The 23,353-nt window shown below is 33.9% G+C and overlaps 2 protein-coding genes and 1 pseudogene across 6 annotated transcripts; all 3 read left to right on the forward strand.

Moving 5' to 3' along the window:
- The first annotated feature begins 4,785 nt into the window (after positions 1-4,785).
- LOC108997960 lies at positions 4,786-5,940 on the forward strand (annotated as a pseudogene).
- An 82-nt stretch (positions 5,941-6,022) lies between these two features.
- Positions 6,023-7,492, forward strand: LOC108997986 (transcription termination factor MTERF15, mitochondrial-like). Its single transcript, XM_035692767.1, has 3 exons — positions 6,023-6,026; positions 6,135-6,272; positions 6,396-7,492. Exons 1-3 carry the CDS (start codon positions 6,023-6,025, stop codon positions 7,490-7,492), a joined length of 1,239 nt encoding a protein of 412 aa, XP_035548660.1.
- A 6,274-nt stretch (positions 7,493-13,766) lies between these two features.
- LOC108997985 (pentatricopeptide repeat-containing protein At5g66520-like) lies at positions 13,767-16,733 on the forward strand. Of its 5 annotated transcripts, none has more exons than XM_035693007.1 (3): positions 13,767-15,505; positions 15,601-15,851; positions 16,343-16,733. In XM_035693007.1, the coding sequence occupies exon 1, from the start codon at positions 13,790-13,792 to the stop codon at positions 15,371-15,373; it is 1,584 nt and encodes a 527-aa protein (XP_035548900.1). In that variant the 5' UTR covers positions 13,767-13,789; the 3' UTR covers positions 15,374-15,505; positions 15,601-15,851; positions 16,343-16,733. The 5 variants fall into 5 exon arrangements, with proteins under 5 accessions (XP_035548900.1, XP_035548899.1, XP_035548902.1 ...); XM_035693006.1 differs by lacking the exon at positions 16,343-16,733 and adding an exon at positions 15,992-16,334; XM_035693009.1 differs by lacking the exon at positions 15,601-15,851 and having other exon boundaries at positions 16,343-16,362.
- Positions 16,734-23,353: the final 6,620 nt, after the last annotated feature.

The following is a 23,353-nucleotide window of genomic DNA, read 5'->3' on the forward strand; positions in this document are numbered from 1 at the left end:
TGAGTTGAGATGGTGGAGTAAATGTATTTGGATGCTAAAATGAGTTTAGATATATTTATAGAAATTTGAAAAAGGTTGTGGATCCCGCATGTAAAGAGGTGTTGAGTTGAAAAAGGTTATGGGTCCCGTGTATAAAAAGGTTTTGAGTTGAGATGAGTTTAGTGGTTTGAGAGTTGGGTGTTTGGATATTAAACTCAGCTTAAAATTAGATTGAACTGAGTTGATCTCAGTGCAATCCAACAACCAAACAGGGTCTTTAACTTATTTTAAGTAGACTCTACAAAACTCACTCTCTATCATCTCAACTCACTATTATTCATAAAAAACTCAACTCAGCTCAATTTAGCTCAACATCCAAACATAGCCTAAGAGAATATAAGTTTCACGTGTCCAAATAGAATTTTTCTACAAAATAGTTCTCCCGATATTTTCCTAACGCTGTAATCTCTAAACCGCAACGTTAACTTTATGTCACAATTACCAATAGGGGTGTAGAATCGGGCCAGATTTTTTTCCTATCTGGTCAAAACTCGAAATCCTGGAGCATCTGGGTGTTTATCCACTCGAATTACACCTAGAGTGGTAAGATAAACCTAGATCCGGTTACGAATCCAGTTTTGTGACTCGGTTATCCATAATCGGATTCCTTTTTTTTTCTTGTTCTTTAAAAACTCTACAACGATGTGAAAAAAAGGGTGCCGATGATTTCATAGAGAAGGGAGATTTGAAGTCTCCTATAGATTAAGGTTGATTCTGCCATTTATACAAAACAAAATATTGGAACTTTGGACATAAGCAAAACATCAGTTTATTTTGCATTATTATTAGTTATGAAGTACTATTATTTGTTTTATTCTTTGTAAGCTAATATCTGCATTGTGATGTAATAACATATTATTTATTTTGTTATTTATTTTTTTTTTAAACTTTTAAAAAGTGTTTAAATTATTTTTTTTTTAAATCTGGGCAATTTAAACATGATATCTTAATTTTTTTAAAAAAGTGCTATACAAATATTTTTAAAGTTTTAAACAGTTTTTTTTAAGTATTAATATTTATTTTGGATTAAATCTAGTTACAATCCGGACTAAATGTGGATTAAATCTAGTTATAATCCAAATATCTGGATCTATAGCCGAAAAAGGGAGAAAAATCCAGATACAACCTGGATATCCGGTTATCCATTCGGATTATTTTATTTTCTAAAAAACACTGTTTTTGTTCCAAATTTGATAATACAAGTTGTTTGATCAATACTTGTACAGAAAATATTCGACAATATTATTTTTTTTTGCATTGTTATGTATTAGTTTAATTAGTTGTGATGTATTATTATTTGTTTTGTTCTTTGTAAATTTATGTATTGCATTTTGATATAACAACAATATTATCTATTTTGTATTTTTATTTATTTTGTTCTTTAATTTTGTTTTTTTTTATAAAAATCTTTTAAAAAGTGTTTAAATTATTTTTTTTTTTTTAAATCTGGACAATTTAAGCATGAAATCAATTTTTTTTAAAAAAACAAAAGTGGTATAAAAACATTTTTTTAAAGTTTTAAAGTCTTCTTTTTTATTAAAAAAAATTAAAAATCTGGATTAAATCCGGATATTGGGTTTATAGTAAAAAATGTGAAAAATCTGGATATTCGATTACAAAACGGATATCCAAATTGAATCTAATTATCCATCCAAATTATTTCTAGATTAATCCTGACGATTATCTGTATGCATTTTAACATCCGCATCCGGTTGAAAACCCTAATTGCCAAGTTACTCTCCCCAAAATAAAGACTACTCTCTATCTCTCTCTCTCTCTCTCTCTTAATGGTTAATATATAGGGTGCCGTCGAGAAGCATCCTTATTCTTTATTACTTCATAGCCTAACACAACGAGTTTTCGTGGCTCCCAAGCACCCGTCAGATTTAGAAGTTCATGAAGAACCTAACTCTTCAGCCAGTATTTCCCTGAAGAATTATTCAAGCAATCAAAAGAGAACAATTAAAGCTGTCTCAGGCAAACTTGCTGAGTCGATTATGTTTGATTTTATCTGTTCAAGACAACAACTGTTACTTACATACAGGAGGACCCAATTGGGTTTCATTCAGAAAAATGCATTCTTTTTTGTCAAGTCATTTGCATCAATAGGTTTATTTCAATATGAGATCAAGCAACAAGAAGGGAAACCTTCTGTTATAGTGTCTTACCTCATAAATTCTTGTGGGTTGTCCCCAAAATCAACTATTTTAGCTTCCAAGAATGTAGACCTTAAAAATCCAAATAGACCAGATTCAGTGCGTAACCTACTCAAAGAGAATGGATTCACCGATATCCAAATCACTAAAATTGTACAAATGCGCCCACAATTGCTTTTAACTGATCTTGGTAAAATTATTTTGCCCAAAATTGAGTCTTTTCGTTCTATAGGGGTTTTAAGCTCTGAACTCTAGAAAATCATCACCATGTGCCCTAAACTACTGCGAAGAAGCTTAAATCAACATCTTATACCCTACTATAATTTTCTTAAGAGCATACTTGAAGATGATAAAGTCGTCACTACTTTAAAGCGCTCGTCACAGGCCTATCTAAATAGTGTAGTGGATAATATGGTTCCAAATATTAAACTTTTGATAGCGATTTGAGCACCTCAATCTACCATCTCTCTGCTAGTGACTAATTTGCCGGATATGGCGTTCATTAAGCATATTAGGTTTGATATGGCTCTCCAGGAGGTGAGAGAAATGGGATTTGATCCTTCAAAATCAGCATTTGTCATTGCACTCCAAGTAATTTTAAAAGTGAAGAAACCAAAATGGGAATCTATATTGGAGGTATATAAAAGGTGGGGTTGGTCCAAGGGTGTTGCTTTCTTAGCTTTTAAAAGGGCTCCCCAATGTATGCTTGTATCAGAAGAGAAGATTTGCAAAGCAATGGACCTTAGATGTTCAGTTGTTAAAATTTTGCAAGCCAATGGTTTTCTCAAGAATGATATAAGCTCAGGGACTTTCTTACTCTACCTACTGAAAAGCGCTTTCTAGACAAGTTCGTGATCAAATTTCTAGATCATGCCCCTCAACTGATGAATGTGTACCGAACTCAGATTGAGCTTCTTGATGTAGAAATCCATCTACTAAGGTAAGGACTGAACGGTTGTAACAATTGAATTTAAACTTGGATATCTTGGGTTCTAATCTTTCAATTTTGTTTGTTTTGTGTTAGATTTGAAATATCTGTATATGAATGTAGTTTCCAAGACAATAATCTGGGATAAATTAGTAGCTTCAAAATAGACGTTTCAACTTATGCTTGTAACTACTATGTAGAATAAAAAGGATCTCTAGTTGGAGCCTCCTTGATAAAGGGACATGAGTAATTTTGATGGCTTTAGCTTTATCATGTAACTTTCCTAAGTACTTAACTTGATTTGTGCCATGTTCGCAGTGTATTTGGCATCATGTATCTAGCAATGCCATCGACTTGCCTTCAATTGGGTCAGTAATGAGATCTCATAGAAATTGAGTCTTGACAATGTTGAGTTTTCAAAGTAGATTGAGATACAATTAGCAATTTTGAATTGAGAATCTCTTTGTATGACTTGTGTTATTATATATGCGAGTTAAATATATTAAACTGAAATTGAATTGACTTATTAGATGTCTTTTGGGTGCATCTAACTTGTGGTTCTAACTTTCTAGGTTTAGTACCTAGGTTTTCTAATGTGGTACAGACTCATCTGTTGTAGGACTACCTTATATGCACTCCGGAGTTATATTCATTTTTTTTTATACCGTAACGTAACGGCTGGTACGGCCAATATATGATGTACTGGCCATCAGTCTGGTACAGATAATAGCTCTGTTTTGTACCACCCCAAATACGGTTCACATTCTGCAGCATGCTTGGATGGTATTTTCACAATTTCAGTAAACATCTATATTTCGAAAAAAGTATGTTTGTTGTAACTATTTGTTTTTTTTTTTATATGAAGTTTGTTGTAACTGAAAACTTAAGAACTTATGTTAGTTGTAACTTAAAACTTGTATTGAGAATTATAGAGTTTATGACTTATTTTGTTGTTATTTTGGAATACAGTTAATGCTTATATATATATATATATATATATAATATTTATCTAGGTATAAACTATTTCGAAACGGTATACGAAACGGTACCGATATCGAAATCGAAATATTATTCCGAAACGATACACGAAACGGTACCGGTACTGAAATATTTCGATCTGGTGCCTTGATCGGTACAGTCTCCGGTATGGTATTTAAAACTTTGGTTATATTTCCACTTTTTGTACGCTCCAATATCAGGGATTTATGATGTCTTACGTAACTGATTTGTACATATATTGTCCTGTGGTTGTATGCTTCCACTCTCTACGAGTGAACCATTGCCCTTTTACAAAACCAGCAAACTCAGAGGGGCTAACAACCCATTATTTCAAAGAGCGTCGCCTGTATTGCTCTCTTCTGAGTGTGCTGCAATTCAGAATCCCACTCTTATAATTTGTTATCACTAATTCCTTAGATTGCCACAAAAAATGGTAATGCTAAGGTTTATCCATGTTGTGTTCAAATGTAAATGAGACGCATCTGTAAAGGATATGGAATTCTTCACACTATAAATGGAAAATTATATGTACGTGTTTCATCAAGAAGAATTGATTAAGACTCAAAAACAATCCAGGGAAGGTATTCCAGAGCTCTAGCAAGATTCAAGTCCCGCATGAGGTAAAAAAAAATTCAATATTACTCATCCACAACCAACATGTACATGGAAAGTATCACCTCATCTTCTAAAGAATAAGGCTACTCCATCTAAAAGCTCATGTATTTAACTCAGTTCAAATCCTCAAAATCAAAAGGCATACCATAACAAAGTGAATTGCTCCAATGTCAAAGATGCCAAGTTGTTCTTATTTCTATTTGTAGAGCCTCTGCCATTGACCAAATAGTTGTAGCTGCCCGTGCACCTGAAAACACTAAATGCTGAGGAGAATTGCAACAAATGAGTACGTTTTAAACAATCTAAAATGCCAAACAGATAGTCGTCAAAAGTGGAAAATACATCTAGAACAAGCTACTGATAATCTCCATTCTTGTGACTTCCTTGGATTTTTGTATTTTTGGGTTCACATGAGAGAGAGAGAGAGAGAGAGAGTGTGTGTGTGTGGAAGGAGGAGGTGGAGTTCTGAACTACTCGGGAACAGTGGAGGAGGTCTTTTGGGATTTCAGAGGCAGTCGAATATGCATACTCAAAGCCCTCACTATTGATGCTGAAGAATTCTATCGGCAGTGTGATCCAGAGAAGGAGAATCTATGCTTGTATGGCCTTCTTGGTGAGCAATGGGAAGTTAATTTACCTACTGAGGAAGTGCCTCCTGAGCTCCCAGAGCTTGCACTGGGAATAAACTTTGCCAGAAATAGCATGCAAGAAAAGGACTGGTTATCTTTAGTTGTTGTCCATAGTGATGCATGGCTGCTTGGTGTTGCCTTCTATTTGGGTGCTAGATTTGGATTTGATAAGGCTGAGAGGAAGCGGCTCTTTGACATGATAAATGAACTTCCAACAGTCTTTGAAGTGGTGACCAATACTGCATAAAAACAAGTAAAGGAAGAGTCGTCTGTCTCAAATCATGGTAGTAACAAATCCAAGTCAAACTCCAAACTACTGACATCATAATCTCAAGAAAAATATCTGAAGGGCATGCAGGCAGAGGACGAACATCAAATCATTGATGAGGATGAAGAGCATGGATTGACCTTGTGTGGATCATGTGCGGAGAGTTTTGCATCAGATGAATTTTGGATTTGCTGCGACATCTACGAGAAGTGGTTCCATGGCAAGTGTGTAAAGGTTACCCTAGCTAGGGCTGAGCATATTAAGTGGTACATGTGTCTATCATGCAGCAACAAGAACGCTGCATGATGGACACTGCTAAGTGCTTGGCCGGGGTCAATGATCTGTCTCTCTCTTTAGTTTTAGTTTTAAAAATTAGTACAACTTGCGAATGCGTCTTAATTTTCGATATCTTGTTATTCAATTGTAGTTTGAATGTTTTCCCCTGTTTATCTTGACACGCCTTGTTATCTTTCTAATTTAAGAAATCTATCTATTTGTAGTGGGGCAAGTTTTTGTGGCTCCCAAGCACTCGTCAGATTCAGAAGTTCATGAAGAACTTGACTCTTCAGCCAGTATTTCCCTGAATGATTATTCAAGCAATCAGAAGAGAACAGTTAAAGCTGTCTCAGGCAAACTTGGTGAGTCGATTATGTTTGGTTCTATCTGTTCATGACAACAACTGTTACTCACATACAGGAGGACCCAACTGGGTTTCATTCAGAAAAATGCATTTTTTTTTGTCAAGTCATTTGCATCAATAGGTTTATTTCAATATGAGGACAAGCAACAAAAAGGGAAACCTTCTTTTACAGTGTCTTACCTCATAAATTCTTGTGAGTTGTCCCCAAAATCAGCTATTTTAGCTTCCAAGAATTTAGACCTTGAAAACCCGGATAGACAAGATTCAGTGTGTAACCTACTCAAAGAGAATGGATTCGCCGATATCCAAGTCACTAAAATTGTACAAAGACGCCCACAATTGCTTTTAGTTGATCCTGGCAAAATCCTTTTGTCCAAAATTGAGATTTTTCGTTCTATAGGTGTTTCAAGCTCTAAACTCCAGAAAATCATCACCAAGTCCCTTGGACTACTACGAAGAAGCTTAAATCAACATCTTATACCCTGCTATAATTTTCTAAAGAGCGTACTTCTTGAAGATGATAAAGTCATCACTACTTTAAAGCGCTTGTCACGGTCCTTTCTAAATAGTGTAGTGGATAATATGGTTCCAAATATTGAACTTTTGAGAGAGATTGGAGTGGCTCAATCTACCATCTCTCTGCTAGTGAGTGATTATCCGGATATGGCATTCATGAAGCATAGTAGGTATGATGTGGCTCTCCAGGAGGTGAAAGAAATGGGATTTGATCCTTCAAAATCAGCGTTTGTCATTGCACTTCAAGTGCTTTTAAAAGTGAAGAAACCAAAATGGGAATCTAAATTGGAGGTTTATAAGAGGTGGGATTGGTCCACGAATGTTGCTTTCTTAGTGTTTAAAAGGGCTCCCCAATGTATGCTTGTATCAGAAGAGAAGATTTGCAAAGCAATGGACTTCCTCGTAAATCAAATGGGTTTCTCTTTTGAAGATATTGCTAGAAATCCTACTGTTATACTATTAAGCTTGAAGAAGAGGATTATCCCTAGATGTTCAGTTGTTAAAATTTTGCAAGCCTATGGTTTTCTCAAGACTCATATAAGCTCATCGACTTTCTTTCTACCTACTGAAAAGCGCTTTCTTGACAAGTTCGTGATCAAATTTCTGGATCATGCTTCTTTACTGATGAATGTGTATCGGGCTCAGATTGAACTTCTTGATGTAGAAATCCAATCTACTAAGGTAAGGACTGAACGGTTGTAACAATTGAATTTAAACTTGGATATCTAGGTTGCTAATCTTTCAATTTTGTTTATTTAATGTTAGATTTGAAATATCTGTACAAGAATGTAGTTTTCAAGACAACAATCTGGGATAAATTAGCAGTTTCAAAATATGCATTTCAACTTATGCTTGTAACCATTATGTAGAGGAAAAATGATCTATAGTTGGAGCCTCCTTGATAAAGGGACATGAATAATTCTGATGGCTTTAGCTTTATTGATGGGCACCAAGATGGACCTAGTTTTAAAGATCTTTTGCAAGTTCCAAATGAGTCAATTACAAGGTCAAGGCCAAGAATATTAAGGAGGCAATGCAAGGATTGGCACAATCCACTTGGGATGAAACTAGCAAGACTCCAACACTCAAGATGGACTTGAAGGATGATGATCCAGTTTTGATTCATTTGATAAGTTATGGAAGAGGGAAACAACATGACTTAAAGGTTTTGGGCTCTTGAAGGCTTTCAATTTATTTAATTTATTTAAATGACTTATTTTATTAGTTTAGAATTATTAAATTTAATTATGAGAATGACTTAAAGGGGGCCTATTCAAGGGTATGTTGAAAATTTTATTATTTTGTTGAACTAGAGTTTCAAAAGTACTGTAGCTGAGTTACTGTAGTAACGTACTATAGTCGCGACACTATTCACTTAGGGGTATTTTTGAAAGATGGGGCTTTATTTTTGCTAGGGTTTAATTAGGTTTTGATTTAAATACTTTTTATAGCCTCATGTTAAGAAGTTTATGAAATTTAATGAATTTATTTATTGTGAGTTGAGTTTTACTTCTCTTGTTCTTGATTGAGATTTTGAACTTATCAAAAGTAAATCACAACTTTTGTGGCGTTCCTCCTTGTAATCTGGGTTCTTGAGACAAGTTCTTTAACAAGTCTAGATTTTAATAAAGTCTAGGTTCTTGAAACGAGTTCTCATCGGATCTAGATTCTCCATCCATTGACTTGATTTTGGCTTTCTTGGGTGAGTTTCAAATTGATTGTGGGTTCAAGGGATTCCATTCACGCAGGTTCATATCATTTGGTATTCAGAGTAAGATTTCCAATCAGATATGCCTCTATTTTTTAATTCTTGCATCTCTATATTTAATTCTAAGACTTTATTGTTCTAGGATTATAAAAAAAAAAAGAGGTGGCTACCGAATTTCTTCACTATTCTTAGGGCTACCAAATTTCATTATTCTAGGGTTTGTGTTGGCTGAAATCTTTTGTTCTAGAAGTTGCCGTATATCACACTTATCCTAGGATTTTTGAGTTATTGTTAGGATTTTTTCAATTGCTTATTCTTGATTGTGATCAAATTAGTTGGTGAAAAGACAAGAAAAAAAAATTCGAAATTTTTTCTTGAGCCTTATCATCAAAGGGGCTGCATACATTATTATTCTAATTGGTATATGTTCTTATTGTTACTATTTCATTCGTATCATTTCCTTGATTCACGTATCATTTTTATTCCTTCCGTATTTCTCTTGTTCTTGTTTCTTGGACCTAATTACTTGTTGGGATAAAATAAGGTTGCATTGTCTTGATTGAGTTCAATAGGTTCTTAAAGAACTTGAGTGGGAGAACTCTTGAGGTAAAAAGGCATGAGAGTGTGAGATTATTATCGAATAAAAAGTCAATTAAGAGTGAAACACGAGTGGAGTGCCATTATTTGAGTGTAAACACGTAAGAGAGTGTATGAAGTTTTTCACTAACATTCTTTTTGTGCAGCACATTACAATGTCTCATAGGAGTAACTTATCACCAAATAGAATGACAGATAACTCATCATTTTTGTTGCTAGCCATGCAACAACAGTTTGACTGGTTGAACTTAGTGTTGGGTAAAATGAAAGATAAGATGGATCATTAAGAAGAGGTAATTAGAAATCTGTAAGGTGGGAGAGGTAATAAGTGACATGAGCCTAGTTTTGAGACTATGTTTAAAAATGAAGAGTATGGTGAGTCTCTTGTTGTCAGACATGCACTCAATACACAAATTAATATGGATGATACGGAGCAGCAGAGCGAGAACATTTTTCATACTAGATGCCACATCAATAACAAGGTAGTAGTATGATCATTGATTTGAGAAGTTGTATTAATTTGGTTAGCACTACTTTAGTTGAGAAATTGAATTTACCTACCTTGAAACACCCTAAACCATACAAGTTACAGTGGTTGAGTGATTGTAGGGGAGGTTAGGGTAAATAAGCAAGTGCTAGTTTCTTTTTCAATTAGAAAATACCAGAATATGGTCCTTTGTGATATAATGTCTGTGCATGCTGGTTATATTTTGTTGGGGAAGCCATGGCAGTATGATAGGAAGGTAATTCATGATGGGTTAAGGAACATGTACAGTTTTGAAAAAGATGAAAAAACAATTAAACTTGCACCTTTAAGCCCAATACAAGTTCATGGGGACCAATTGAAACTGAAAAGTGAGGTTGCTCAAAAAATAAAGAGTGAAAATGAGAGTGATAAAAAAAAAAAGAATGAAAGTGAGAGTGATAAAAAAAAAAGTGAAAAAGAGTTTGAGCTAAAAAGTAAGAGTGAAAGTGAGAGTGATAAAAAAAAAAGTGAAAAGGAGTATGAGTTAAAAAGAAAGAGTGAAAGTGAGATTGAGCTGAAAAGCAAGAGTGAATGTGAGAGTGAAAGTGAGATTGAGCTGAAAAACAAGAGTGAATGTGAGATTGAGAAAAAAGGAAATAGTGAGGCCGAAATGGAGAAAGAGAGAAAACAGAAGAGGGTGAGACTAAGATCTCAGGAAAAAAAGAGAATAAGTTGAAAAATAATTGTGAGGTCGAGAGTACAAAAAAAGATGAAGAAAAAGAGAGTGACAGAAAAAAAAGAGAGTGAAAAGAAAAAAGAGTGTGAAAGGAAAAAAGAGAGTGAAAAATAAAAAAAGAGTGGAAAGAAAAGAGAGAATAAAGAAAGTGAGAGAAAAACAAAGAGAAAATTGAGTTTTTATGCTAAAGCGAATCTTAATACTAACGAACTTGATGTATGTTTGCCTAGTATTATTGTCTCTTTGTTGTAGGGATATGAGGTCGTGTTTCCTACCGGTGTGTTTAGTGGATTGCCACCTATTAGGGAGATAGAGCACTACATTGATTTTGTGTTAGGTGAGACAATTCCTAACCGACCTTTCTTTGAATAACATTAGTCTTTGACACCCTTAAAGGGACAATGTAAGTTGTTGACTAAAATACGTGCTAAGCAGGAGGATTTTATTGAGACTTTTCCTCATGTATTCAAATACACACAAGGTATGAAAAATTTTGTGGTTGATGCTTTAGCAAGAAGGTATGTCCTTGTCTTTATTTTAGATACAAAATTGTTGAGACTTGAATATGATAAGGAATTGCATATTAATGATGATGACTTTGCTAGTGTATATGGAACATGTAAGAAAGCATTGTTTGGTAAGTTCTATAAACCAGATTGGTACTTGTTTAGAGAGAATAAATTTTGTGTGCCTACTAGTTTTATGTGTAAGTTGCTTGTGTGTGATAAACATGGTGGTTTGTTGGGTAACTTTGGTGTAAGGAAGACTTTCAATGTGTTGCATGAACGTTTGTGAGAGTATTATTTGCCATTCATTGACATATTGTATAAACGTTTGTGGAAGTATCATTTGTCATTCATTAACGTGTTGCATGAACATTTGTGGAAATATTACTTGCCATTCATAGAGTTTGCATGTAATTGGAGTGGTCATCTTAGTCTAAGGAAAGCTTTAGGTGTGTTTCATGAACGTTTGTGGGAGTATCATTTGTTATTCATTAAATTATTATATGGACGTTTGCGGGACTATCATTTGCTCTTATTAGAGTATGCATATAAAACCTTGCATACTACTATTTCTTATTCTCCGTTTGAAATTGTTTATGGTTTTAATCCACTTACTCATTTACCTTTGATGCTTTTGCTTGTTGATGATAACAGTAGCTTGAATGAACATTTTCAAATTCTTGAGAAAATTAATGAAAATGCATATAAACTGGATCTTTCAAGTAAGTATCATATTTATGCTATTTTCAATGTTAATAACATTTTTCCTTTGATCCAGGTGGAGATTCGAGGTCGAATCCTTTTGAGGAGAGGGGGAATGAAGGGCACTAAGATGGATTTAGTCTTAAAGATCCTTTGTAAGTTCCAAATGAGTCAATTACAAGGTCAAGGCCAAAAATATCAAGGAGGCAATGCAATGATTGACACAATCCACTTGGGATAAAGCTAGCAAGACCCAAGATGGACTTGAAGAATGAAAATTCAGTTTTGATTCATTTGATAAGTTCTGGAAGAGAGTAACAACATGATTTAAAAGCTTTGGACTCTTGAAGGCTTTCAATTTATTTAATTCATTTAAATGACTTATTTTATTAGTTTAAAATTATTGGGTTTAATTATGAGAAGGACTTAAGGGGGGCCTATTCAAGGGCATGTTAGGAAATTTATTATTTTGTTGAACTAGGGTTTCAAGAAGGACTGTAGCGAACTAGGGTTTCAAAAGTACTGTAGCCGAGTTACTGTAGCGTCGTACTGAGGCCCGGTACTATTCGCTCAGGGGTATTTTTGGAATATGGGGCTTTATTTTGGTTAGGGTTTAATTAGGTTTTGCTTTAAATACTCTTTATAGTCTCATGTTAAGAAATTTATGAAATTTGATGACTTTATTTATTGTGAGTTGAGTTTTCCTCCTCTTATTCTTGATTGAACTTTTGAACTTATCAAAAGTAAATCACAACTTTTGTGGCGTTCCTCCTTGTAATCTGGATTCTTGAGACAGGTTTTTCAACGGATCTAGATTTTAATATAGTCTAGGTTCTTGAAACGAGTTCTCATCGGGTCTAGATTCTTTATCTATTGACTTGATTTTGACTTTCTTGGGTGAGTTTCAAATTGATTGTAGGTTCAAGAGATTCCATTTGCGCGGATTCATATCATTTATCATGCAACTTTTATAAGTACTTAACTTGGTTTGTGCCATGTTCGCAGTGTATATGGCGTCATGTATCTAGCAATGCCATGACTTGCCTTCAATTGGGTCAATAATGAGATTTCATAGAAATTGAGTCTTGACAAGGTTGAGTTTTCAAAGCAGATTGAGATACAATTAGCAATTTTGAATTGAAAATCTCTTCATATGACTTGTGTTATTATATATGCGACTTAAATATATTAAACTGAAATTGAATTGACTTATTAGATGTCTTTTGGGTGAATCTAACTTGTGGTTCTAACTTTCTAGGTTTGAAAAATTATATACATAAGCCTCACACTCCTGCACACCACTTAAAAGTATGTGAATTTATTTTTTTACCCTCATGTTTCATGAAATATGAAATATGAAATATGAAATATGAAATATGAGGATAAAATAGTAAAATCACATATTTTTTAAGTGATGTACAGAATGTGAGGCTTACATGTAGCATAACTCTTCTAGGTTTAGTACCTAGGTTTTCTAATGTGGTACCTTAAATGTAGGGCTGTAACCGGTCCGGTCCAGTCCGGTTTTGGATAAAATTTAGGACCGAACCGGTATTTACCGGTTTTGTATTTTTCAAAATCGATTATGCACCAGTTACCCTCATAAACCGGTACTTCTGATTTTACCGGTTTCCGGTCCGGTCCGATCCGGTTTTCCGGTTTTTTTAAAATGTAAATTTCACAATTTTTTATTAAAAATTTGTTTAACAAAAAAAAAAATTTGATTTAAAAAAACTGTTTTATACTTTTATTAATATATTAGACTATATAATAGTATTAATATTAGACTATTGGTATAGTTATAAGTTATATATTAGTATTAGTTATAAATTTTTAGTGATTTAGTATTAACATTTTATGTAATAATTTATAAATTATAATAAAAAATTATTTCATATATGAATATATATGTTATATATAAAATTTCACATAAAAATTTATAATTATACATTATATATAAACCTTATATATATTAATATTTAATATATATAAAATATTTTGTATAAAATTTATATATAAAAATATTATTCTTTATTTTTTTTAATCAACCGGTCCAGTCCGGTCCAAAAAATTTCGGAACCGGAACCGGCCGGTTTTTACGTTTTAAAAATCGGTTCCGGACCGGACTGGTTTAAAACCCGTAAAATCGATCCGGTTCTATCCGGTCCGGTCCGGTTTTCCGATTTTCCGATTTGAGTTTACACTCCTACTTAAATGCACAAATTGGGACTTTCTCATGTGCATTTTGTAGTGGCATCAAATCGGGGGGTTTGGCTTCAGATACATGAAAGCAAGAAGTCAAAGAGCTCTCTTCCTGTTGGAACAATGCATTACCATGATGCACGTCAAGCAAATTCAATCCCATCTCACAGTTTCAGGCGCCATATTGGATCCTCAAGCCACTTCCAAGATCATCTCCTTCTGTGCAGTGTCCAACCGCGTCGACTTAACTCACGCCTGCCAACTCTTTTGCCATCTACCGCATCGAACCACATTGGTATGGAACAGCATGGTCAGAGCTCTTTCCGAGAGGGGTGAACCCCTTAAAGCTTTATCTCTCTATAAGGATATGCTCGAGAGTGGCTTCTTACCCAACAACTATACCTTCTCTTTCCTGCTTAGAGCTTGTGCTGACCTCTCTGATGTCTCCTTGGGCTTAATTCTCCATTCCCAAGTCATCAGATTGGGCTGGGAATCGTATGACTTTGTGCAGAACGGGTTGATCCATCTGTATGCGACTTGTAACTGCATGGGCGCAGCTCGTAAATTGTTTGATGGGAGCGTAAATCGAGACGTCATTACGTGGACAACTTTGATTAACGGTTATGTGAAGGGTGGATTGGTTAGGGTTGCACGGGAGTTTTTTGATCAAATGCCGGAGAAGAATGTTGTTTCTTGGAGTGCGATGATTAATGGGTATGCACAAGTTGGCTTGTTCAAAGAGGCTTTGGAGCTTTTTAACTATATGCAAGTTTCTGGTTTTCGACCAAATCATGCTGGCATTGTGGGAGCACTCACTGCGTGTGCTTTTCTTGGCGCATTGGATCAGGGAAGGTGGATACACGCCTACGTGGATAGAAATGGGATGGAATTAGATAGAGTGTTGGGCACTGCTCTTGTTGACATGTATGCAAAATGCGGGTGTATTGAAACTGCTCGTTGTGTATTTGATGAGATGCCGAATAGAGATGTTTTTGCCTTTACTTCTTTGATTTCGGGCCTAGCAAATCATGGCTTGAGTACAAGTGCGATTGAGTTGTTTATTAGGATGAAGAGTGAAGGAGTTATTCCTAATGAAGTTACATTTATATGTGTCTTAAGCGCATGCAGCCGAATGGGGCTGGTGGATGAAGGGGTGAGAATTTTCAATAGCATGAGTCAGGACTATGGGATCGAGCCAGGGGTCCAACACTATGGCTGTTTGGTAGATCTGTTTGGGAGAGCAGGGATGCTAGAAGAGGCAAAGAAGGTGGTGAGGGCGATGCCAATGGAACCAGACTCGTATGTGTTGGGTGCATTGCTCAATGCTTGTAGAGTTCATGGAGATTTTGAGCTGGGTAAAGAAACGGTCGAGCACTTCGTTCAGCAGAGTCTAGACCATGGTGGGGTTCATGTTCTTCTTTCCAACATGTATGCTTCTGCTAACAAATGGGATGATGCGGCAAAGGTAAGGAAGGGAATGAAAGAGAAGAAGGTAAGAAAGGTACCGGGATGTAGCTTGATTGAAGTGGATGGTGTGGTCAGTGAATTTGTTGCTGGAGATAGGTCGCATTTGCTCATGGAGAAGATCACTTTAGTCTCTCGTGGCATTGACAAGCACCTAAAGTTTCTTCGGCGCGATCACGATGATGATAAGATAAATGAATAAATCGAATTCTAGCTGAGAATTGATGAATACACTGCTGCCATTGAGGAAGAAAGCTTTGGCTTTATTATCGAACTGTTATGTTCCTCTGGATCATCCATCTGTTTGGCTTTTGGTTCAGTCTGCAGTTTTAAGGTAAGCCCTTTTACGTGTTTTCTCAAAGTTCAATTTATAGTGTGTATTCTTTCCGGTAATGTCGTTGTTCCAACATTGACGTGATGCCTCTTTAGCATGCAGAGATATGCATCTATACAACACCCGTGCGTCAATTTTTGTTTAGAAAGAAATTGCTACATTTGCGGGGAAGAAGAAACATACAACCTTTTTGCCACATTTCCCTTCAAGGGGAAAAGAATCAATTTGTTGACATGCTGCTTGCCTGAAGTAAATGGGGAAACCAGATTTTTGGCAGGCTTGATTTTTGTTGACTGAAATTTGAAAAGAGAAGTCTTGACGGATATAGAAAATGCCTTTTTACAAGGTTTCCTATTCTTTATCCCTCCCATCGTTTTGTTATGTTTGTAAAAATTACAGAGTTCTACTAAACTTGTAAGTTTTAATCCTTCAAAGGACAGAAAATTATAATCTCTCTCGCATAATATGAAGGTTTGTTACGTGAAGGTGTTGGACCCAAACAAGCAAAACTTAATGATTGCCAGATGAGGATATCTATTAGTTAAGCTTGGTTTTGATGTTGGTGCTAAGTTCTAACCATAGATGAAGTCTCATAGACAGAATTTGAAAGACCACTTTGGAAGTGCTTGTTGCAATAAGCTTCAGCACTCTATCTACACAATAAGCTTGAACCCTAACCTGTACTCTTCAGGTATATGGTAATTGATCTTCCCGTTCCTCTTCACCTCGGGCTTTCTGTATGAAGAGTGTTAGAAGATCTTGTGCTTGATCTTGTTCTATTTCATTTGGATCTGTACTTCAAAAAAAGTCTAATCTTGGTCTTGGCTGTGTTTTCAGTTATATTGGACTTGATATTGGGGTATATTGGGATGAAGGTTCCCTCAAGGTCCTCAAGTATGCGGAAAAATGAATCCAAAACTAATGAAGTGAAGAAGTATGGACTACAAATGGAGAGGTCTCCAAAATCTGGAAAGCGTATGGAAAAACTGAAAAATAGCTCCTCCTCCTCCTCCAGCATCCCACTATTTTGTCCTCTCGAGCTTCATTTCAAGTTCACATGGATTTCATCAACCCCATTAACGACAATCCTTTTATTGATTAGCATAGAAAACTCATGATCAGACCATTAACTATTCTCTGCTTCCCACTGTTTTACTCTTTATTTAGGACTATTATGAGTTTGAAGAGGGTTTTGTTGGAGCTCCCCACCCTTCATCTTTCAATTAATACAAACTTGCCTATAAAAAATGTTGTTGTATGGAAGATTTAATTAAAGTTGGTATGCGAAATCAGAGTACCAATTTAGTTGGACTCGTGGTTCATGCTTTTTTTTATTTAGAAATACTACTATGCCGCCCTAGTTACACTACTCACTTTGTCCCATTGATTAGGGTCGATGAAGTTTATGAATATTTAGGTGTGGATTTCTAGGATTAATATTAACAAAAAAGAAAAGAGACAACAAGTGCTACTTTTGAGGTCAGTATTTATCAATTTCCAACTTTATTGTTCTATATATGATCTATAATCTCAACCTTTGAGATCTTGCATTTTGTTTTTATTGTCGTCCATTTATTTATATCTCTGCAAATTTCTTAATCATCTTATGTTTTTTATGTTAGGTGTTATAATTGAATCAGGGGAAAGTCTATATAAGTTTGACCTCAGGTCGTCTTATGGATGTGTTCTTTGGGTTCAAATTTGTAGTTGAGCTAACATCCAATTTCAAATTTCCTCTTTTCTTCTATAATCGTGATAGTTGACCATTATGTTAGATTATGGCATATGTGTCTGTGGTAAGTGCCCCTTCAGGGCCACCCCTTGTTGGTCTGAAGGAACCCAGCCAACTCATTTGGGCATATGTTTGACAACTCGTTTGGGTGAGTTGTCTTGTCCTGAAGGAACCTAGAGAGAGAGAGAGACCGAAGAGGGAGGGAGGCGCTTGTTGGAGTAGGGGCATTTGTCGGTGAGAATCTGGTTGTGGTCGAAGATCTGAAGGAACCCAGCCATGCAACCCATTTGCTTCTCAATATGTTTCTTGTCTTACACCATACCCAGTCATTTTCACTCAGGTCATTACCCAAAGCCTTAAGCCTCAACATTCCCATCATCATTTGCTCCCTGCGTGTTTCTGACCTGAGTGAGTGTGTGTGTATTATTAGACTTTAACTGCAGACTCCTGCTTTTGAGGACTTTTTAAAGTGAAAACAATTGGGAAAGTATTTGGGGGGCATTGTGTAATTTTAGTGAAAAAGAGAGAGAGAGGTTGAGCTACAGGGTTGTGTAGAGGAGTTGGGACAGGCAGGTTACCAAATCACTCTGTGGGGATTTAGGGAGTGTGTATGTGACCGAGTTAAGAGGAATGGATTGTTTGTTTACGATGAAGGTTATGGATAAGGCCATATTGGCTGGGAGGAAGAAGCTGATGAGAGCTAGATTGAAAGGGACACATTTCGAGACCGACAAGTTTTCTTGCCTGTTAATGGAGTTTTGCAGTGATGGGGATTTTCTATGTCTCTGTTGGGGGCTCTGGAAGGGAAGCGAAAGGGGGAGAGAGGCTGGGAAGAGAGAGAGAGAGAGAGGGGGGGGGAACTTAGCTGAGGTGGCACAGTGCCACGTCAGTTTGTGGGATCCCTTTGTGTCCCTAGTGTTTTCTCTTTGGGTATTATCCTTTCTAAAACTTATGCATCCATGTATTGCTTTTTATTCAACTGTCTAATTTCTACTTGCCAAATTGAGTTCGGGCTTGACATATCTAAATCATAGGCTGTGCGCACAATACCCACACATAGTAATGCACATATACACTTGTACACGTGTGGAAGAGTGTATGAATGTACACGAGTAGTTTCAATGTTGCAGGATCAGTAGTAATTTATTGGTCATAACTCGTAAGTATTTCTTTTGGTTGTCTATAGTTGGGTATGGGGGATGAGTTGTGGTTGGTTTTGATGAAGAAAGAGAGAAGAAAAAGGGAGGGGGAATGGCTTGAAATCTGGATGTGGAAGATTTCCTGGCTGAGAAAAAGTGTGGGTGTGTTTGGGTAGTGAACATTACTATTTAATATTTTATCATCAATTTTTACCTATTTTTCACTACTTTTTACGATGAGAAATGATAGTTACAGTCATTAATGTGCAAGCGCTACGCAATCACTTTGAATAAATTGAATAAATACGAGATCCACATGAAAAAAAAATTAATTTTTTAATAATGGACTTTACTTTTTTTTCAAAGCGGCTGCATGACGTTTACACACTTCACGATTATATGTAGTATTACACTTTTACTATTATTCAATATTTTATTATTACTTTTTTATAATTTTTTTGCTATTATTCACAGATCATTTGAAATCACCTCACTACCTAAACGTAGCCAAAATCTAAGTTCCCTCCACCGCTTTTATATTTATATTTTTTAATTTTTTAATAAATTCCATGATCTCATATGGTGTTACATTAAAACCCTATTTGATTGTTAAATTCATCTGAGTTCAACTCAATTTAGTTTAATTTTAAATTAAGTCTAACATCCAAACACCCAGCTTTTAAATTTCTAAATTCATCTCAACTTAAAACCTATGTACACGTGAGACCCACAACCTTTTTTCAATTCAACATTTCTTTACACATGGGACCCACAATTTTTTTCAAATTTTCATAAATATATATAAACTCATCTTAACATCTATTAGTTGAGTTCTTTATAAATAATAATGAGTTAAGATGGTGGAGTAAATTTTGTGGGGTCCATTTAAGATGAATTTAAATGTGTTTGAATGTTAAAATGAGTTTAGATATATTTATGAAAATTTGAAAAAGATTATGGGTCCCACGTGTAAAAAGGTGTTGAGTTGAAAAAAATTATAGGTCCCATGAATGTTGCAACCCTAAACTTATTTGCACCAATTGACTCGTGACAGGACTAGGTAAAGTAAGCAATAAGTGAGAAACAGACTTGAGAATATAGAAATGTTAAGTGCAAGATTCACAAAAAAATCTCACAAAAAAATAACATCACAAAATGGCTTTGTCTAATGTATTCAGAAAAGTTGATATACCACAACAAACAATATTAGTTTATAAATTTTACTACTGCAAGTCTTTTTATAAACCTAACACTTTAAAAAAAAAAACTTTTACTCACTATTTTATTGAGATCATGGTACGAGTGAGCTTCAACAATCATGCTTCAAGAATGATTATGGCCAACCAAGTAAAAAGGTGGATAACCAAATGCAAAAATAGTTGCAACCCTAAACTAGTCAAACAAATTACTTGATCTGTCAATAGACCTTAGTGAAGCAACAACTTTCCTAGAAGATGTTCTTCATTCTATCTGCTAACGATTAGATCTACCTCAATCTTGTCAGATTAAATGCAGAAACAGAGTTTCCAGATGGCTCTGCAGCAGAATTCGTATAGCTTTTAACATTGTTTCGACATGTCTTTATTTAGACAAACTTGATATTCAGATACTTTTAAAGTCAGATCAAGCGGAAAAGGTTTCTTAATTCATAAAGTTATTAACAATTCTATTTTCTCAATTTAAATGTAGATAATGGGTTGTCTTGGTTATATAGTAAACATAAAACACATTGGCTCAAAGTATAATGATATGATCCCTTTGTCACCCCCAAAACGAGTCAAAATTCAAATGATTTCCGATTAGGGAGATCAAGCACATGCCTTGTACATACATGTTCGCTTCCCTAATAGTTATAAAATGGGTTATAAAAAATTATTATTTACATATTATTATTATTCTTAGTTAGAGTTTATGTTTTGATTTTTTTAATTTCACATTTTAATTAAAAAAAAATTAAAATTAGGATAGAATATGTGAAGAACCCCCCACAAATATTTCATAGTAAACGTTATAGTGCATTAAATAAATAAAATAAAAAAATAGAACCAAAAGAATCTCATCCAATAGTTTCTTGATCCAAGAATCTCAAAAAGCCATACCACTAATTTTCAACACAAAAAAGGTTTGAGTTGATTATTACACTTTTGTACAAATTTGATGATGCTGAACGACATCACTAAAGAAAGCAATTGAAAATGCCATGTGCCGTATATGGCTGCGTATGGACACGTGAGTTACCCAAATGGCATCTTCCTATTGGGCATTGCCAAATAGCTGTGATGACTTTGTGCACAAATGGAAAAGAACAAAAGAAAAAAAGAAAAGAAAAAGAGGTGCAGGAATCTTGGATCGTGCTACAGCTCCCGCTGGGGCTCCCGTTGGGGGCTGTAGGTATATATTGTATGTGTTTTTTTTTAAGTTATTTTTTATATAATATTTTTTAATATTTTTAAAAAAATAAAATAAATTTAGAACATCATTAAAAACACTTTTTTAATCAAGAAGTAAAAAAAAAGTTATTAAAAAATATTTTTTTAATCACGAAGTAAAATAAAAAATCATAAAAAAATATTTTATATTTTACTTCGTGATTAAGCAAGTATTATTTAATAATATTATAAATTTTTTTATTTTTTAAAAATATTTAAAATCATTAAAAACATTTATATAAAAAAAGAATTAAAAAATACACATAATAAAATACACTAGAGCTCTAGCGGGAGCTCCAGCATTATCCTTCCAGTTAAGTTACTTCCCAATTTAAATGTTAAAAAAAAAATGCCATTGCTGCTTTTGCTAAAGAATCTTTTAGCAAAGTGTAAAAGTTCATTGTATCGTATGACATGATAATGTTTTAGGGTGTAATATGAATCAAGATTTTTAGAGCTTTTATTCAAGTTTTAAGATTGAAATAAACTTTATAATATTTTAACATGTTTATAGCATTAAAAATATTATTAAAATATAATTTTTATTTTATAATTTAAAAAAGTAGAATTATTATTTTTTGTTTGAAAATTTGAAAAATTTGTAATTAATGATTAGATAATAATTAGATGAAAAATTAAAAATTTGAAATTGAAATGCTTGTGTTGGAGTGATATTTGAATGTTGAGATTAGATTTTTCATCCTATCTCAACATCCAAACGAGCCCGGAGATGTTTGGAAGTTGTTTTGGTTTCATTTTATCTCATCTCATTTTCTTTCCAAGTATCACTTAAATACAAACACTTTCAAACTAATCATTAAAAATTTTTCAAACTACTCATTACAACTTTCTCAAACTTTCAAACAAAAAATAATTTAATTTTTTTCAAAATTCAAAATAAAAATAATATTAAAAGAATTATATTCTAACAACATTTTAATTTTATAATATTTTTTGTTCAACTTTTTCTCTCTCATTTTTCAAAATTCCATAAAACATCAAACTATCGCACTACTATTTATAAATCATCTTATACTATTCATCAAATTCGCGTCTCATCTCATTTTCCAAGCTGCATTTCTCTAGCAAACAAATCATTTTTCCGAAAGGATGGTAATTCCATACACACATCATTTATAAGAATTAAATTAATATAGATAAGTTGACAGCAAATAAATGATATATTGATTTACATGGTTCACTATTGAGGCCTACGTTCATAGATATTGAGTATGAGATCTACTATTGAGGGGGTTCGATACGTAATTTCATGTTCTTTCTAAGCTTACACGGTTGAGAGTGAATATAAAAAGGAAATATAAGTCGAAACTCTCTAGTCTTTTGCCTTGAGATGTCGAATCCTAAAAAATAAGTTCTTTTTTCTTGTTTCTCTCCATCTTATATTTCTCTCTTATAAGCTTTTAAGTATTCTCTTTGTCATTTTTGTCGTTGTCTTATCCCATCATATTTTATGGAAAAATATTTTAAATATAAAGGGACTATACAAAAATAAATTTATAAATTGACGTGATTTGATATAGTACGTCAAATTGTAAAATTATTTTTATTGTAAAATATATCTAACGGATCAAATTAAACCATATTAATTTATAGGTTTAGTTTTATATACTCCCTTTGTATATGTAGCAGTTCTCAATTTTATGTCTTTACTTCTTACTCTTATGAGGGTCCATGTAATAGGTTTTGTCTCCAAGAGAGCAAGATGGATGAATGTTTTATGTTCCTAGGAGCAGCTAAATACAAATTGAGGCCTAAGGTAAAATTTAAATAAGTTATTCGTAATTATAATACAATTAAATATAAATTATTATATAGAATATTTTCAAAATTTTCAAAAAAATGTGGTTTTATTTAAAATATTTGAATAATGTTTTTTGAATTTATATTTAATACAACAATTTAAAATGAGGTCTCAATGTAAATTTTGTGTCTCAATTTAGCAAGATCTTAAAAAAATTATTTAAAAATATAAATAATTCATTGTATTAAATATTAAATTTAGTATTATAGGGCCTTGCACACATTGATAAATACAAAAATCATTTAAAATATTATGTAATGAAATATTTTTTATTTTTTTCAAAAGAAATTAAAAAAAAAAAACATCTCACTTTTATTTTTAGAGACCTTGAATAAGGTGAGGTCTTAAGCGAGGGCCTAAATGACTTTACTATTGAGCCAACTCTAACTATGTTCTCAATCCTAAACCTATCTTGAATCATGTTAAAATCTTAATCCATGTACTTCAAGGCAGTCATTGTCAAATTGAACAATGAACACGAACATTATATATATATATATATATATATATATATATATACACATATTACTTGAACCTCATCCCTTTGCAAAAGAAGCAAAACCAACCCTACCATTCTTGGTGAAAAAATAAAAAAAATAAATAAATAAAAAATAAAAAAAAAAAAAGAAAAAAAAAGATGGCCTTTAAGGAAAGCTAGTATACAACTCCAGACCCTTGAATACCCCTACCTAGTCAATACGCCCTTGACTCAAAGACCCACAAGAA

The sequence above is a fragment of the Juglans regia genome, chromosome 8 (assembly GCF_001411555.2).
Source record: "Juglans regia cultivar Chandler chromosome 8, Walnut 2.0, whole genome shotgun sequence".
In the NCBI taxonomy this organism is placed as follows: domain Eukaryota; kingdom Viridiplantae; phylum Streptophyta; class Magnoliopsida; order Fagales; family Juglandaceae; genus Juglans; species Juglans regia.

Coding starts and splice junctions, on each gene's coding strand:
- LOC108997986 (XM_035692767.1), top strand. Junction 6,273..6,395: donor AGCTGTCTCAGGCAAACTTG/GTGAGTCGATTA, acceptor TTGCATCAATAG/GTTTATTTCAATATGAGGAC.
- LOC108997985 (XM_035693007.1), top strand. CDS start 13,790: ATGAAAGCAAGAAGTCAAAGAGCTCTCTTCCTGTTGGAACAATGCATT.